The sequence below is a fragment of the Lactuca sativa genome, chromosome 5 (genome assembly GCF_002870075.4).
Source record: "Lactuca sativa cultivar Salinas chromosome 5, Lsat_Salinas_v11, whole genome shotgun sequence".
Classification (NCBI taxonomy): Eukaryota; Viridiplantae; Streptophyta; class Magnoliopsida; order Asterales; family Asteraceae; genus Lactuca; species Lactuca sativa.
This window is the reverse complement of record NC_056627.2, coordinates 201,522,807-201,541,972: the sequence shown is the minus strand read 5'-3', so window position 1 is coordinate 201,541,972 and position 19,166 is coordinate 201,522,807. Positions and strand designations below refer to the sequence as shown.

At 38.2% G+C, this 19,166-nt stretch overlaps 1 protein-coding gene across 1 annotated transcript; it reads left to right on the top strand.

The window, feature by feature from the left end:
* The first annotated feature begins 329 nt into the window (after positions 1–329).
* On the top strand, positions 330–1,559 carry LOC111918636 (uncharacterized). The gene has a single exon (XM_023914270.1). It carries the CDS (start codon positions 330–332, stop codon positions 1,557–1,559), a length of 1,230 nt encoding a protein of 409 aa, XP_023770038.1.
* The last annotated feature ends 17,607 nt before the right edge of the window (positions 1,560–19,166 follow it).

Here is a 19,166-nt window from a genome sequence, read left to right as displayed (position 1 = left end):
AACCCATGTTGGGTGTCTTTTGGGGAAAAACATTTAAAATTTTATTTTGGGAATTCATATATTGTTTTGGTTTTATGACTATTTCAGATGGTGATGAGAAGTTTATTTTATGTTTGAAAACTTTTACCATGAGGTCAAACCCTAGAGTTTACTTAGTCAATGGTTGAATAAAAAGATTTTTCTTTTCTTTCCTTTCTAAAATCTATATGCCTAGTATTGATGCAAACCATTAATTTGACAACACTTACGGTTTTCAAAATAATAGTGAACTAAATATGATACATTATTTTATGTATTTATACGTATTTCTACTCTTGTGTCTTAGAACCATGTCAGGAAGGCCTAATCGTGGGCGCCCACAGAACGAAACACCCGATGTTGCTCAAGTTGTTGCACAACAACTCATGGAAGCAATCCCAAACATTGTTACTCAAGTAACTGCGGGGCTTAATGCTAACCAAGGAGGTAGTGGAGGAAACCGGGGAAACAATGAAAGAGAATGCAACTACAAGTCCTTTATGGCTTGTCAACCTAAGGAGTTCCACGGAAAGGAAGGTACGGTCGGGTTGCTGAAATGGATTGACAGCATGGAGTCCATCCTTCACATTAGCAAATGCCTCGAGCGCAAAAAAGTTGAGTATGCAACTTGCCTACTCCAAGATAGGGCATTGACCTGGTGGAATACTCTAGTGCAAACCCGAGGCCGTGCAGCAGCATATCAGCTAAGTTGGGAAGACCTAAAGAAGCTACTGATAGAGGAGTATTGTCCCAAGGATGAACTTCAGAAGCTTGAATCTGAATTCTGGAACCATTCTATGGTTGGAACACAAATAGAGAAGTACACAGTCCGATTTCATGAACTAGCAAAACTGGTACCTCACATGGTTACTCCTGAGGAGAAATGGATAGATCGTTACATCTGGGGTCTGGCACCAGAGATTCGTGGAATGGTTACTTCAACAAATCCAACTACTATTCAGAGTGCAGTAAGTCTAGCAAATCGATTAACCAATGATGTGATAAGGATGGGAGCACCAACAAAGGAAAACTCTAGTAGCAAGAGGAAGCCAGCAGATCAGGGAGAGAAGAAGTATGGAGGCAAGTCAGGGAGGAAGCAGAAAGCCTCAAGAAACTTTATGGTAAGAGCCCAGGAGCAAGAACCAGTGAAAACTCAGGAACAGGAAGTCATGGAAGTGCAGGAGCGAAAGCAGTACTTAGGACCGCTTCCGAAGTGCAATAAGTGTAACTTCCATCACAAGGGAGCTTGCCCAGTGTGCCAAAACTGTAAACAAACAGGCCATTACTCGAAGTACTGTAAGCTGAATAAGGATGGAAAAAGGGCATGTTACGAGTGCGGGAGTACTGATCATCTCCGTAGAGCATGTCCCAAACTGAACAAGGCGCCTGGTAACAATGGACAAGGCCAAGCCAGGAAAAACTTCCAAGGAAATCAAGGTGGGCGGACAAGAGGTGTAGCCTTTGTGATTGGTGCAGAAGAAGCTCGTCAGAACCCTGAGGTGATAACAGGTACATTTATCCTGAACAACCATTTTGCATAAGTAATATTCGATGTGGGAGCAGATAGGAGTTTTGTTTCTTTAGCATTTAGACCGTTAATTGACATGAAATCGAAAAAGATGAGGAATACTTATGCTATTGAACTTGCTGATGGGTATGAAATTAGGGCAAATGATATAATTCCTGGCTGTACTCTGAATTTAGCTGATAAACTCTTTAGCATTGACCTAATTCCTATAGAGCTAGGTAGTTTTGATGTGATAGTAGGAATGGATTGGCTATCCAAAAATAGAGCGGACATTGGTTGTTACGAGAAAGTTATTAGGATACCTCTCCCTAATGGAGAAACCCTTATCATACATGGTGAGAAGCCAGGAAGACGTTCAAACATTATATCAAGCATAAAGATTCACAAGTACCTGAAGAAGAATTGTATTGCATTCATGGCCCACGTGCTAGAAAGAGAACCTTAAGCTAAGCAACTCAAGGAGATTCCGGTGGTTCAAAATTATATCGAAGTGTTTCCGGAGGAATTACCCGGTCTACCCCCTTACAGACAGGTCGAATTTCGGATAGACTTAATTCCCGGAGCGGCACCGGTAGCAAAAGCACCATTTTTACTGATCACAAAAGCCTTCAGCATATCCTAGATCAGAAAATGTTAAACATGCGGCAGAGGAGATGGGTAGAGTTGTTTTAGTGATTATGATTGTGAGATACGATATCACCCAGGAAAGGCTAACGTAGTAGCCGACGCTCTAAGTAGGAAAGAAAGAGTGAAACCTTCCCGTGTGAGAGCTTTGGGAATGGTAATACAGACAAGCTTGCAATCTCAAATCATTGATGCCCAGGAGAAAGCGTTATTCAAGGAAAATCTTCCAGGCGAAACCTTACATGGTTTGGAAGAGAGATTTGAAACCAAACCTGATGGAGTTCGTTATTTCAAGGACAGGGTCTGGATTCCAAGGTTTAAAGATCTGAGAGACATGGTGCTAGAGGAGTCTCATCGATCTAAATACTCAATCCACCCTGGAGCAGATAAGATGTACAAGGATCTTAAAAAGTACTATTGGTGGCCTGGAATGAAAAAGGATATTGCCTTGTGTGTCGGAAAGTGTTTGACATGCTCAATAGTCAAAGCTGAACAACAAAAACCATCAGGCTTGTTGCAACAACCTGAAATTCCCCAATGGAAATGGGAACAGATATCCATGGATTTCGCCACCAAACTTCCTAGAACTGCTAAAGGTCATGACTCAATTTGGGTCATAGTGGATCGACTGACGAAATCTGCTCACTTTCTCCCCATTCGGGAAGATTTCAAGATGGAAAAATTGGCCCAAATCTACATCGACAAAATTGTTTCTCTGCATGGTGTACCCTTATCTATCATTTCTGATAGAGATAGTCGTTTTACATCGCGATTTTGGTGGATGTTACAGAAGGCACTAGGAAGCAAGATAGATTTGAGCACAACTTACCACCCTCAGACAGATGGGCAAACAGAGAGAACAATACAAACATTGGAAGACATGCTATGAGCGTGTGTCATTGAGTTCAAAGGAAATTGGGATACTCATTTGCCTCTAGTTGAGTTCTCCTACAATAACAGTTACCATACGAGTATCCAATGTGCTCCATATGAAGCATTGTATGGACACAAGTGTCGTTCTCCCTTATGCTGGACAGAAATCGGAGACAGACAATTGACTAGACTCGAACTTATCCAGGAAACATCTGACAAGATTGCTATCATCAAAGATAGGCTTAAAGCTGCCAGAGATCGTCATAAAAGTTATGCGGACAATCGTCGAAAACCATTAGAATTCCAAGTTGGAGACAAGGTACTTTTAAAAGTCTCGCCTTGGAAAGGGCTTGTACGTTTTGGTAAGAAAGGAAAACAAGGCCAATATATGTTGGACCCTTTGAGATCATTGAAAGGATTGGTCCAGTAGCGTATAAACTCCAATTACCCCAAGAGTTAAGCGCCATTCATGACACATTCCACGTTTCCAATCTTAAGAAATGTCTAGCCGACGAAGCATTGATAGTACCCCTGGCGGAAATTAAGATCAATGATAAGCTAAACTTTGTTGAGGAACCGATAGAAATCCTTGACATGGAGGTAAAACAACTTAAGCGGAGTAAGATTCCGATTGTGAAAGTTCGATGGAACTCAAAACGCGGGCCGGAGTACACCTGGGAGCGTGAGGACTTCATGAAGGAAAAGTATCCACAACTTTTCCCATGCGATGACAAACGATGACATAGAATGAATTTCGGGACGAAATTCATTTTAAGTGGGGGATACTATGACAACTGTCAATTCAGGTCATTCTCGGACTCATGCATCTTTATAAAAACCATTCATGTACAACATGCCATGGCCTAGTAGTATAAATTAGGTCAAAAATCTTGCATAAACTAGGATCCAACTAAGATCTAGGACTAATATACTTGACTCTTACGATTCTAGTAAGTTGCTTAACTACAATAGGAAATGCCAATACCATAATTAGAATGAAACTTCAAACTTTGTTACAATTAAAAAAGGGTATAAAACCCAAAAAATAAATTAAAATATTCTAATTACATTTTAGTATGATGGTGAATATCAAACAATGTTCCAAAAACCCTAAAGAGCCAAAAATCCAAATTTATAAACTTTAAAGCTTAAAAACTTTATAAAATTTGGCTATAAACTTCCTAATATCAAATTTTTATTAATCAAATTATGGATTATAATCAACGAAATAAAAATTTGATTTAAAAAAACACTAAGCATAATTTATTAATTAAAAACAAGATTTTTAAATAAATCAAGAATTGCTTTAATAAACACTTTTATAAAAATTAGGTTCTTATAAAAATTAAGGAGGGAGTTTTATAAAGTTTGAATTTAGGAGAGAGGAGGCTTTATGGCACTCAAAAATCCGGCCACCCTCTCCCCATGCCTTCTCTCTTCCCCACACTTCAATCATTAAAACACAATCTCCACTCTTCCACTTCTCTCTTCACTCTCTCTCACACTCCACCCTTCCAACACTCAAACCCTCTTTCTCTCTCTCTCTAACTCACGAAAACAAGCCTAGTCTCTGATACAACTGAATGTTTTTTAGCATTCTAACACTCCTATGGTGTACATGCAACCCTAGATGGTTTGGATATATGTTTTCTCTATTCATGTAAACTTTCAATTTTACAAAGCATCATCCTAACTAGCATACTATGGAGTATATACACTACAAAATCTAGTTAGATGAGTTACCTTTGTTGTAGCTTGTAAACTTTGAGCTTTAAGAGCCTAACACCAATAATGTGAATGCCTCAAATGGAATCACAAATCACCACCAACAATTGGAGGACTTGAGAGAATGTTTCTTGCACACAAAATCAGATATGCTCTTCCAAAGACTCATTAGTGCCAATTTCATGAGCTAGAGAGTTTCTTATATAGTGTGTCATGATTAGGGTTACACCATGCAAACGCTAATGTGCATGACCATCCACATTCCTTAGGCTCCATGGGTTTTAACCTACATGGAGTATCCATGGGTCACCACATGATTTTAGCCCAACGTAAAGAACTATGGATCATAAGCCCACATTATAAGAATGAATGATTTACACAATCAATCCCTGTATATTTAATTAGTGTCTTTTGATCACAAAATTAATTCCAATTTAATTCTTGATAAATACTAATTAAATAATATGATTTCCTATTAATATATTAGAACTTATAATATATTAATAAATCATAAATAACCTCTTCTCAAAAGTCCATCCTCACAAATTATTCTGGTGAAAAGCAACCCAAATGGACCATGCTACTCTCGGGTCAAGTACATACCAAATATAGTTATGGACTTAGACACCTATCCAACAGTTATATGGTTTTCATATAACATCTGGGGGTGATACATATATTAGTGATAGTACATTGATAAATATGGATGAACCTAATAACTACTAGGAAGCCATGGCAGGCCCCGAGTCTGCTAAATGGAAAGAGGCAATGGACAGCAAGATTCAGTCTATGTATGCAATCAAGTTTGGAACTTGGTTGACAATGTACCGGGTTGTAAGATAGTCAGGTGCAATTGGATCTTCAAGAAGAATACCGACATGGATGGGAAAGTACACACATATAAGGCGCGAATGGTTGCGAAGGGATTTACTCAGACTCAGGGAGGTGACTATTATGAGACCTTCTCACCAGTAGTGAAGATTGAATCTATAAGGGTTATGCTTGGCATAACTGCATTTCATGACTATGATATATGGAAAATGGATGTCAAAACCGCTTTCCTTAATGGAAAGTTGGCTGAAGATGTTTACTTGAGTCAGCCAGAGGGTTTTGTCAATGCAAAGTACCCTAATAGAATGTGTAAGCTTGGGAAATCCATTTATGGATTAAAACAAGCATCTCGCAGATGGAATATTTGTTTCGATGAGAAAATCAAAGAGTTTGGTTTTTCGAGAAGCAAGGATGAGTCCTGTGTATATGTCAAATCCAGTGGGAGTATAGGTAGCTTTCTGGTGTTGTATGTGGACGACATACTTCTCATAGGAAATAACATTCCAACCTTGCAGGAAATTAAGTCTTGGCATGGGAAGTGTTTCGCTATGAAGGACCTTGGAGAAGCTGTCTATATCCTAGGAATAAGGATATTAAGAAACACGGGTAAAAGACTAATAGGACTTAGTCAAAGTACCTACTTGGATAAGGTGCTGAAGCGTTTCAGCATGGATAACTCCAAGAAAGGTGTGACAACTGTCAATTCAGGTCATTCTCGGACTCATGCATCTTTATAAAAACCATTCATGCACAACATGCCATGGCCTAGTAGTATAAATTAGGTCAAAAATCTTGCATAAACTAGGATCCAACTAAGATCTAGGACTAATATACTTGACTCTTACGATTCTAGTAAGTTGCTTAACTACAATAGGAAATGCCAATACCATAATTAGAATGAAACTTCAAACTTTGTTACAATTGAAAAAGGGTATAAAACCCTAAAAATAAATTAAAATATTCTAATTACATTTCAATATGATGGTGAATATCAAACAATGTTCCAAAAACCCTAAAGAGCCAAAAATCCAAATTTATAAACCTTAAAGCTTAAAAACTTTAAAAAATTTGGCTATAAACTTCCTAATATCAAACTTTTATTAATCAAATTATGGATTATAATCAATGAAATAAAAATTTGATTTATCAAACATTAAGCATAATTTATTAGTTAAAAACAAGATTTTTAAATAAATCAAGAATTGCTTTAATAAACACTTTTATAAAAATTAAGGAGAGAGTTTTATAAAGTTTGAATTTAGGAGAGAGGAGGCTTTATGGCACTCAAAAATCCGGCCACCCTCTCCCCATGCCTTCTCTCTTCCCCACACTTCAATCATTAAAACACAATCTCCACTCTTCCACTTCTCTCTTCACTCTCTCTCACACTCCACCCTTCCAACACTCAAACCCTCTTTCTCTCTCTCTCTAGGTCACGAAAATCATCAGCCAAGAACACCCCTCCACACTCAAATCTTCATCCTCCAAGACTAATCTTCAAGGTAGACACGAAAATCTTTCACTTTTCCTTACTTTTCTTCTTGTTTTTAAAAGGTTTTTCTTGTATTTCTCTTCCTTCTACACCATTCTTTATGAACAGTCATGAAAATGTTCATGAATGTCAAGTTTGATGATGATGGTGGTAGGGTTTCACCCAAGAACAACATGAATGTTGTTTAATGGTGAAATCTAAGGACCAAAACCTATGTCAAACATTGTGAGTATTCACGCACTCCCCTATTTTCAGTTTTTATGTTTTGGGGTGGAAAAGCATGTCCAGAAAAACTATTATTTGCATGTTGTATTTAAACTGATTTGTATCAAACATGATTGCTATTGTATTGCTATGTCTCTCTCTATGTATGTCTATGCAACACGGAACATGAGAACTTATCGTACTAAGGCCCTTCCCTTATCTCTAACCATTAACTCTTTGAGCCAATGGTCATTATGGATAGCGCTATTAGGAATTGACAACTCCTCACTCGCCCTATTGCTGGAGTGCATGATACCATATTCATCTATGGAACGATAAGCATAGATCTCGATAGGGCTTCAGTCATAGGTTTGGTTGAGACTCATTGTTTGCTCATACACATACAAACTCGTTTCTCGTTATAGCAATAAACTTGTATTCATTAATAGCAATCAAATTTGTTTCTCATTAAAGCAATGTACTTGTATTTACGAAAAGCCTTATTTCAAGCTCGATTTTATAAACTTGTGAACTCACCAACTATTTTCATAGTTGACGCTCGTTTTACATGCTTTTTCAGGAAATAATTAGTAAGTGGATATAAAGATTCATCATCATAGAGCATGCTGCATCGTGTTGAAGTTATTTATGAAGTTATCTTTGAACAATGTTATTTTGGAAAAACTTGTATTTTGTTTCTTTTGAAGCTATGGGTTGTAAACTTTTAAATACTGCTATGGTGATGTATCTTTATCTTTTGCAATGAAACCGTTATCGCTGCCATATCTTGCGTTTCCCCTTTTGCGGGGTGTGAAAAAAGGTGACTTACCTATCCAAAGCAATACCAAACTAAGTAAGACTCAGAGTCCGAGTACAAAGCCTGAGATAGCGGAGATGAGTCGAGTACCATATGCTTCCGTAGTTGGCTTGATCATTTATGACATGACTTGTACTCGCCCTTATGTGGCCTTTGCTTTGAGCATGGTTAGCATATATCAAGGGAATCCTAGTAGAGCTCACTGGACTGTAGTTAAGAAAATTCTTAAGTACTTGCGGAGGACTATGGATTGGATTTTTACCCTCGGTGGGAGTGATGACTTAAGATTGACAAGGTATTGTGATGCCGGTTTTCAGATCGACAAAGATAATTTGCACTCTCAGTCGGGCTGGGTGTTTACCATAAATGGAGGAGCATTAACATGGAAAATTTCCAAGCAAGAGACTGTAGCTGATTCAACGTGTGAGTCAGAGTACACTGCAGCGACCAAAGCATCGAAAGAGGCGATATGTTTGAAGAACTTCATCGGAGACCTTGGAGTTGTACCAGCCATAAAGGAGCCTATGGAGATTTTCTGCGTTAAAGAAGGGGCGATTGCCTTAACCAAGGAACCGAGAGATCATGGTAGATCCAAGCATATCAACAGAAAGTACCACTTCATAAGACATCAAGTAGAAGAAGGTCACCTCGTTGTGAAGAGGATATCGTCAGAGGACAACCCATCAGATCCCCTCGCGAAGGGACTGAGTAGGGTTAGGCACTTGCAGCATGCAAGTGGCACTGGGCTAATGAACGATATTAGTTTTAGTGAGTGGATAAATATTTGAAACTTGTAATAGCTAAACTGTAATTGACATTTGATGATTAAATAAAAGGAGTTTTATTTATAAGTAAAGTTACTCTCTTGTGTCAATTATTTACTATTCTTTGACCTTTACATGTTTTGACTTCCAGAATAATGAGATTATTCAAACTATCCACAGTCGATCATACTTTGGAAGTAGGTTATGAGGCTAGACTGTCATGAACTTGGCTTGTAGATTGTCTAAGGTGTTAGACAGAGAAAAAGTATGTTACAATGTTCATGAGTACTTCTGAAATAAGATTTGAGTATTGGATTAAACCCACGCTCACCTGAATCACTTCATGGAATTTATCATGAGTGAGTGTGAGATGATAATATCATATAATCTTCAAACCAAGATATATGAGTTGTTGACTACGAGTTGGTTGTGCATTGATGATAGGAAAACGCATCAGTAACTTGATGTTATAAAACGTATCGGTGTGCATGATTTAATGAGTAGTTAGTACAAGAATATAATATCGAGGTTTATCTGCTCCTTTTATCCTAATAGGATTAAAAGCGATATCTTGGGCCCCTGGATGATTTGTTTTGACTTATGTGTCGGGCCCGATCAAAACTAAATTGATATGTTTAGTTATGTTGTACGTCATACAAATCGAAAATCGGGAAACAAACTGTAAGACAATAAGTATGACTATGTTCCATTTATTTGTGTCACAACCCGAAAATTTTATCATTATAAAAGTCAACTTTTGTCAAACTTATTCCTTCCATGATCTTAAAATAGATGGATTAATGGGTTATAAGTGTTGAAGCCTTATACCTAGTGTGTTATAGTTTGGAGGGAAAAACCTTAGGAAACGAGAACCTTCGTATTGACCACAAACCCTCGCAACCATGAACCTCCAAAGCCGTGAACTCCGAGCCGTAAACACCAAGCTCTGAACCACCGAGTCGTGAACCTTCGAGCTGTGAACACTACAGACCGTAAACTTCGGGCCGTGAACACTTCGGACCGTGAACACTTCGGACCGTGAACTCTCTCTTGGCTGTGAAATCCTCCCTATATATAAGTATTTGATCGGTTTTATCTTCATTTCTTCACTTCTGACTGTGAACTCATCCATTCTCTCTCAAGTATCATCAGCCAAACACCCTCCTCTCTCCTCTAGACCAAGAGAAACGCCTTTTTTCCTTGCTTTTCTTGTGAAATCCTTTTGGATTCAACTTAGAGTTGACTTAGAACTTCATGTGTTCATCATTCTTCAAGCTGTTCTTGGGCCATGAACACCCAGATGGGCCGTAAAATCCTTTCAGCATTCCATTTTTTGATTCTAACACTTCTTGTGTAAGTATTTCTTACACCATAGATTGTCCCCTTTACACTTTTGAGGTTAGATTGACTAAATGTATACATATATGTGTGATAATGTGCTAATTAGGCCTCATTTCGGGACTTCGTTCGTGGAACCTATCGTCCTATATCGACTCTTCAATTGAATCACCACATAAGGTGAGTTCATACCCCTATATCTTTTTCCAAACTTTTAATGTTTTTTTTTTTTTTTTTTTTTTTTGGGTGGGTGGGTGGATACAAGTATAAAACAAGAAATGTTGTGTTTTAAAATATAAATTGCTTATTATGTCTTTTTACCAATGAACTGTATTTAAAACACAAAACTTTAAATACAAACATGGAAATGAGCTTATAAACTTTAATAAGTTTAGTTTAAGGAACAAAAGGATCTTTTTATAAACTTATCTGTAAATTATAAAAAGGGTTTTCCGCATTATTACTTGTAAAGTCATTAACCTAGCTTGTGAGACACGTCTTCGATACTTACTTAAGTACCAGTGGAAGTCTACCCTTATAACCAGAGTCTCCTAGAGGGAGAGCGTGAGTTTGTGTATAGATCTATATGGGATTGACAATCTCACACCTCACTGTTAGCTACAGCCGGACCGGTAGGTCTGCGGGTGACAAATGTCATATTTTTCGACGTCTATAATATATCGTGTTTTACACTAGTCAAATTAGTATGGCTGTAAAACTCACAATATATAACAACGATATATTTACGTAGTACTATACTTTTCATCAACAATCTCAAGGGATAATAACTATGTGATTACTCAGTATATACCATAGGGTTAGATAAAACTGAAATCCGATAGATAGTGGAATGTGTGACTTCCGCCTCACTTCTCGTTCCTTGTTTGGTTGTGGGCTTGGGGCAGATCCACCCAATGAACTGTTTGTTCGGTCTTGGTTTTATACAACTCGTATGTATTAAGTGATCATAGTAGGGTAGTATCGTCGTAACAAGTTTTCAGGGTAAATAAGTATTTATTCAGTTTAACATATCGACAAAACTAGATATCATTGAAGTAAGTATATTGAGTATACTTGTGATTTTCAATCTTGGAACAACATAGACAACCAATCGGTTTTATAGAAAATATAGGATTTTCTATGGTAAACATCATTCTTGTAAGGCAAATAGTTTTCGGTAGAACTTTCTGAAAACAATAACATTTATTATCGAAATCATGTTTCACAATTGAGTTAGTGAAACTAGAAACTTATCTATAAAAGGTTTAATACGAGTTATTAAACCAGTATAACATAAAGGACCTTAAATGGTTAATTCTATAAGTCCTTGGTTTATACATCAGGGTTATATATAATTAATATCCGATAGGCAGTGGAATATGTGACTTCCGCCTTACTTCCTGTTCCTTGTTTGGTTGTGGCCTTAAGGCATATACACATGTTTAACTGTCCGTTCGATATTAGATTATATATAGCTAGTATAAACTAAGTGATTATAGAAGGAACTATTATGGTTACCATTTTACTAAAGAAAATATATGATTTTCTTAAGGAATATTTTCATCAATTATAAAAGAACTATTATAGTTAACTCCATAAGCACCTAGTGGATACGCCAGGGTTATATAAAATGAAGATCTAACAAACAATGGGATGTGTGACTTCCGCCTCACTTCCTGTTCCTTGTTTGGTTGTGGGCTTAGGGCAGATTCACATAATCGATTGTTTGTTTGATCTGGATTATATATAACTTGTATTCATTAAGTACTCATAGAAGGAATTTTAGAGTCAGTTTTACTTATCATGTTATCATATCAGAAAATGTAGGATTTTCTAGAGGAACATGCGAACTTTTCTAAAGAACTTAGAGTACACTTTTTATAACAAAAATGCTTATGAACTCACTAGTTTAAATGCTTATCTACTCTTTCAAAATAACTTGTATTCTCAAGAAACTAGTAGACAGGTACACGCTCAGGGATTCAGAAGATGGAGCATAATAGCTTCATGTCTTTGTTTTGTTATTTACTTTTGAGTAAATCTTTTGTGAATTAAATATAATGTATACACTTTAATATTAATGCAATGGTTGCTTGTTACTTTGATTACTATGATGCATGTGTTGTGACACTGAGCATAACGTCCTCCGCCCCCCGAACGTTTCTACCGTTCCGGTTTGGGGGTGTGAAAATTTGTCTGCATGATATCTTGAAGAATAGAGGAATATATGATCCTTTATCTAAAGGATGCGCCACTGACTAGGCCAGAGTCGACGTTGGCTTTTGAAAGCTATGATTGCTAATCGGATCCTGAAGTCACATTGGCAGCTATAGTTACTAGACTTAATGTTGGGTCAAAATATGGTTTATACTTTACTTTTATGGGCAATTGTATTTTTCTGTAATATTTATAAGTTCATGGTCATGTTTACGACTGAGTTTATGGCCGTAAACACCTTACGGCCGTAAACTCATTTACGGCCCATTTGTTTTCGGCCCATGTTCCCCTAGTATAAATATAGGTATTAGGGTGTGTGGAATTGATTGGATGAACCCTAAGGAGTTTACAGCCAGAGAGAAGAGAGTTTACGGCCAGAGAGCATTTTGTGTGAATCTTTTGTATCTGGAACTTTAATTCATATCAATTGATACGAAGATTCATATTATTATTCTTCTTCTTCTCTTCTATTTGATCTGACATCATCTGTTTGATTGGGATTTCGCACCATCAAACGGATTTGATTGATACACAGGCAAATTAGGGACTTACAATTGGTATCAGAGCCAAGTTGTATCAGTCAATTTTGTCAGATTTGGGGCATTATTTGATCTTATTTTCGAAATATTCTTGCGTTTTTGGATAGATCTCGCAAAAATAAGAGGGGTTTGTTCTTCGTGTTTTTCATAAAAAAAGGTTTTTGATCGTATTTTGGAGCTTCAAAGTCGAAAAATCGTTGTTTTTCACGAAATCGTTGAAGGGTTTTCGGCCGGAGCTTACTGCCGGAAACAGTTCACGGCCGGCGATGGGGTTCCCGTTTGCGGCTAGGGTTTCCGAGCTTGCGGCTCGGCTCAGCAGCTTCCTCACAGCACTTCAGCGTCAAATTAAAAAGGAAGCGAAGATGGAGGTGCCGGGGTTCGAACCCGGGTCTCCTCCCTACTAGTGGACGCGTCTCACCAAGTCTTCTAAGCTGCATCTTGGTTTATCCCTTCCGATTTTTATTCAAAACGACTCCTTCTCGCTTTCAACTTTCGAATTTTGACACTTTTAACCCAAAAACTCAATTTCTTTTACTTTTAAATTCCTTTTTCATCCAAAATAAAAAAATTAAAATAAAATAAATAATAATAATAATAATAATAATAATAATAATAATAATAATAATAATAATAATAAAATTATAAAAAAATTTATTTTTAACTTTTATTTTTGATTTTTTATTTAAAATTTTGATTTTGACTTTTCAAGTTTGACTTTTGAGTTTAACTTTTTAAATTTGACTTTTATAATCAAAGGGTTTGACTTTTAAGTTTGATTTTGGTTTCTAGTTGTGCTTTTTAATTGATTTTAAGGTCTACAAGGGAGTTGAAACATGAAAGAGAGTCGTCAGGATATGTTAAGACAAAATTTCAACTTTTTCGATTTTATCCCTGGAGAAACCCTTGAAACTCAGTTGCAACGATTTACTACACTCACTACTGAGATGAATATAGCCGGGATCTTCTTGACGAAGTCCGAGATCAACAAAAAGCTGCTAAATTCACTTCCGAAATCATGGGATATGAACGTGGCCATCATCAAGAAGACAAAAGATCTCAATCATCTTAGTCTTGCTGAAGTAATTGAAGAACTTGATGCTTTAAAGTGTAGAGAAACAATGAGTTCTGAAAATATTCCGGTCACTGAAGTTACATGTACTCCAGCTTGTGAAGCCACGATTAAATTTCTTCGGGAACAAATTGATTTATTTAAAAGAGAAGTTGAGGACCTGAGATATGAAGGATATCAACTCAGGAAACGATAGAAACCCCTGAAGGCTGAGTTAGAAGCAAAAACTAAGGACTTTAGGAAACTTCAGGAAGAGTATAGCAACAAGTGTGAAAATTATGATTATGTTAAGGGACAACTTGCTGTTGTAACTGAAGAACTTGACGCTTTAAAAATTAAGTGTGGAAAAACTGATGTTAGTTTCAAAAATTATACCGCGTCAAGTCAGACAGTCGAGTCCTTATATGAAACCCAATTAAAATTCAAAGAAAATCAAGACAAGGGTCTAGGGTATGATAGTGTACCTCCTCCTTATAATCATAACTACACATCCATCCCTATGACACAGGACGAAACTGACAGGGAGCCACATCTTCGATATGGCAAACGAGCTGGATTTGTGTCAGGAGGATTTATTCAGGTTGAAAATACTAATGTTTCTGCTTCATGTGCAGGTAAAGTAGCAGAAGATGAGAACAAGGAGAAAACCATTGAACAAACCAACATCTCCTTGAACTCTGAATCTGTTGCTTCGAACTCAACTGCTTCCGATCAACCTGCCGTTGAGAAATACAGGCCACCAATTCCAACGCAACAGAGTTCTTGTGGCAAGTGTGCATGTGGGAACAACAAGAGACAAGACAAGGATACGCCACCAGGGGCAGGAAGAAACAACTTCATTGTGAAGAAAAAGACATGTTTTCACTGTGGAACACCTGGACACATTGCCAGAAATTGTCCTAATCGTGCATACGTTCCCTACTATGCACCAGTATGGAAAAACGCGCCAAGTGGGAGATACTTCAAAAGAAACCCTTCCAGGTCACGTTCAGACAATGGTGACTGGAACGCGTAGAAGGCCAAGAATCAAACCCACAATGCCAAGCATCCAACTCTCAAGGGCAAGAAGGAAATGTCGGCCAAGAAGCCCAATCCAAGAGATGCTCCTGTGAAGCCAAGACTGGTTAGGTCAAAGTCATCTAGGCAGACGGATTCAAGTTCCAAATCAAGTGCCGAGACACCCATCAGATCGAACAAGAAATTGATTAAACCTGAATATAGATGGGTACCAAAGGTGAAAACTCCCAAATCTTCTAATGACTCTAATATTTCATCGTCTTCTGTTTGTGATAAACAGGATATGTCATGGGAGAGAGTATCTTTCACTGATGACAAAGGTCGACCCAGTTTCAGAATGGACTGGGTTCCAAAGACCAACTGATCCCGCTATGTGTCGGAGCAGCCATGGAGGCATATCATCATACTTCGGTTTGTTGGTAGTGGCTGTTCCAAGCACATGATAGGAGGCATCTCTCAACTATACAACACTTGGAATTTTGTTTGAGAGTATGTGTCCTTTGTGGGAAGGGAAGAAAGGAAGGATCACTCATGGGGTTAGTGCTTAATGACATGAAGAATTTTTGGATCTGTTCTGAGATTACGCGTGCTATTCTCAGACCTTCTTGATGCAAATTCAATCGGTGACTTACGGTTTGCGTTTTCTTCTCTATACTATAGAGTTTTTCTTAAGCCGATTCGCTTTAAAGACAAATTTTTGTTTTAGGATAGTTTAAATTTGCGCATTTACTTTCGTTTCTCTCCTATGCACAAATTTAGGGGGAGAAATAAAAACAAAACAAAAATTAGAAAATTTTCAAAAATCCAACAACATTAGAAAATCAGAAAATTGAAAAATATGTTGGTTATGAAATGTGCTTGAGGGAGATGTTTTGGGAAGTGATATTATCAGGTGATAACAGACAATCTGAGTCTGCGTAACGTACCTGAAGTTGAAGGGTCTATGCTCTGGTTTGATGCGTCGGTAGGCACGAAAGATTCTAAATGGACTTGACTAGGCAGAGTTGAACTTAGGAAATTTATAGACTTGAAATTTTTTGACCTAATTAGATACGTTCAGCCTGACAATACGACACTCGGATAGGTTGAGCAGGGAGATATATATGGGAATCTACTCGTCACATTAATTGAACCCATACTTGGAACCGTGGCTTAACTTTTCCTCGATATGCGGATTTTGTCCTTAATTCCGGTTGGATGGGGCGACTGGTAAATTCCGATAAATTAGGTCTGTAGAATATCATTTTCTTTCTTTCCGTCTGTTAGTCATATGTTGCACCCTTTGCGTGATTGGAAGAGATCCGACCTGGATTGAAACATATGCAACTCTATTTCTCTGCATGTTACATCTATGAAACTTCTCCTATCTGTTACCATATGCTGTCTCCTTTGCGTGACCTCAAATCCGACCTGGTACACAGCATATGCAACTTTCTACTTCTCAACCCATCTAAAGTGATAAGTTATTAAATTCTGAATCTATCTTCTCTCTGAATGGTTGTTTGCTCACCCGGTGTAAGGAGTACTCTGGAAGTTCTTGATGGCTGGGGCATATCAGGAAGCGGGAAACACGTTCCAATACACTTAAAATTGAACACATACAGATTGTCTATAGATCTCGCTGCTCAATTTAGGTGGACAACAATATCCCTGGTCGTCGTCAGTTGAATGGTCCTTAAGATATAGTATCGAGGAACTTAGGATCAAATATAATATCTAGGAACTTAAGTTAACCTTGTCTTGTAACAAATAGTATGTCCTAAATTTGTCACAATTTTTCGTGTTTAAGTGGACCACAATACCGACGATCGACCAGACAAAGATGTGAATATGACAGGTACCGACAAGTGGATAAAGATTGTCTAACAACATTGATCCCAAATCACTCATAAAGTAAGATATCATTTTTATTTTTGTTAAATTTTTCATAGTTTCTTCAAATTTAAATATTAGGGGAGAATTAAAAATTAAAAATAATAAAAAAATCAGAAAAATTCAAAAAATCAAAGAAAAATCAGAAAAATTAAAAATCCAAAAGTAGTGTTATTTCTGTTTTATTTCTTATTCAGAAAAATCAAAAAATCCAAAAAATATTTTTGTTTCTATTTTAATTTCTGTGCTAAGTTTTTCTTTTAGTTTTGTTTTGTCTTGAAAAGTGATTTCAGGTGTAGATAAGACTCATGGAGTTTGTGTTGAAGATTTCTAAGCCAATGCTTCGTCCGTGAGCATCGAAGAATTCACATTCGAAGGACCATGAAATGAAGATTATTCTTTCGACATTCCATCCTTCAACCCCAGAAGCAAGGTGAAGTTGCAATTGAAGATTATGTAACGGATTGCATTGAAGCCTCCTCAATCAGTCTGTTGCTATTGTTGTACCTGCTGAAGTGATCTAGAAGATTTGTTCTCTCTGATGTTCTCTCTGAAGATTCTCAAGCTGAAAGCACTATCTTTCAAGAATCAGTACGTCAAGCCTCCTCACCCAATGTGCGTTCAATGCCAAATTCTGAAGAAAACCTCAAGTGCTCAAGATGAAGTCATTCACTGAAGATTAATATGTTCATCCTAATGCTGTGAAGAAATCGAAGTGTAGCACCCGGTTCCTGGTACGTAAATGTTATTTGAGTATTTCCTTTCTTTTAGCCTTGGACTCGGCGAGTCATAGGTCCGACTCGCCGAGTGGATGCGGGACCCGGGACACGTTTAAGTTAGTGACTCGGCGAGTCCATATCCTGGACCCGGCGAGTCACAGCTGTTGGATGAAACCCTAAGTTTCAGGGGTTTGCACCCTATTTAAAGGACTTATCAGCCCCAAGCCGGCCCCCATTGACCCTTAAAGTCCTGTATCTCTCGTTCTAAGCTATTCTTTGAGAGTTTGAGGTTAGTGGGTGTGTTTTTGAAGGCTTTGAAAGAGGAAGGAAGTAGATCCAGAAGAAGGGAAGCCATCCAAGCATTATTTGTGTTCTTCCAGCAGTTCCTTTGAGGTATAACCCGTTTTCCCCTTGATTCTATGCTTAAAACTTCATTTGGGTGCTTCTTGATCAAATCCCCAAGCTTGTATGTGCATTGTATGTTGTAATAAGGCGTTTAGCCTTTGGATCTAGGCAAGATTGAGCTCCAGGGGCTCAGATCTGTTAGCTTTTTGGCCCCATGTTGCTTGTTAGTCCTGGATCTACCCTTTTGAGACATTTTGAGCCCTAAAATCCATATTGGTGAATATCCACACGTAAAGTTGGAAACTTTACGTGTGATTCGTGTCCTAGAAGTCCAGATCTATGAATGGCATGGACTGGAATCGAGCAAATCCGTGTATTCAGTAGGTGCATGGCAACGACTCGGCGAGTCTATTCACGAGTCTCCGAGTTTGTTCCCTATTCGTAGTGTCGAGTGACCAGTGAGTCACCGGGGTGTGGCTCAGTGAGTCGGGAGCTTAACTCATCTATGGAGGTACTCGGCGAGTCAATGCCCTGACTCGGCGAGTTCAAGGCAATCTCCTTAGATCAAGAACAGACTCGACGAGTTGTTCATACAACTCGGCGAGTCTTCGCATAAGTGTTCATCGGATGAAGATGAGCTCGGCGAGTTGTTCATACAACTCGGCGAGTAGGATGAAGGACTTGAATATTGGTTAAGAAGGTGAACCCGTCGAGTCGTCGCCTAACTCGATGAGTAGGATCAGGATTCAGGGCAGTCGTTTGCGTAGGGACTCGGCGAGTTGGAAAGCCAACTCGGCGAGTCAAGGTCAACTGAAAGTTGACTCAGACTTTGACTTAGGGCAAGGTCAGGGGTAAAATGGTCATTTTACCCAAAGGTTAGTGAGCAATGTTTGATTGAGTATATTGTGGGAATTGCAGCCGGAGGGTTTCCGGAGCAGCAGCAGCAGTAGTAGGTGATCAGTTCCCACACAGACCAGCAGCTACTACGAGGTGAGTTTCCCTTCCAGTAGGAACGAGTCTAAGGCCCGAGGCCGTCCCGTGTAGACGAGATGCTAGTACTAGAGTGTGGGCCGAGCCCGTATCTCTGGGTTTACTCAAGTATGTTATATGTGTTAATATGATAGAATTGCTTATACTTGTTGTCTGCGTGATACTTGTATGTTATGGGTTAGCG

Excerpts from the sequence above, each read along its gene's own strand:
- LOC111918636 (XM_023914270.1), top strand. The coding sequence starts at position 330 with ATGTCAGGAAGGCCTAATCGTGGGCGCCCACAGAACGAAACACCCGAT.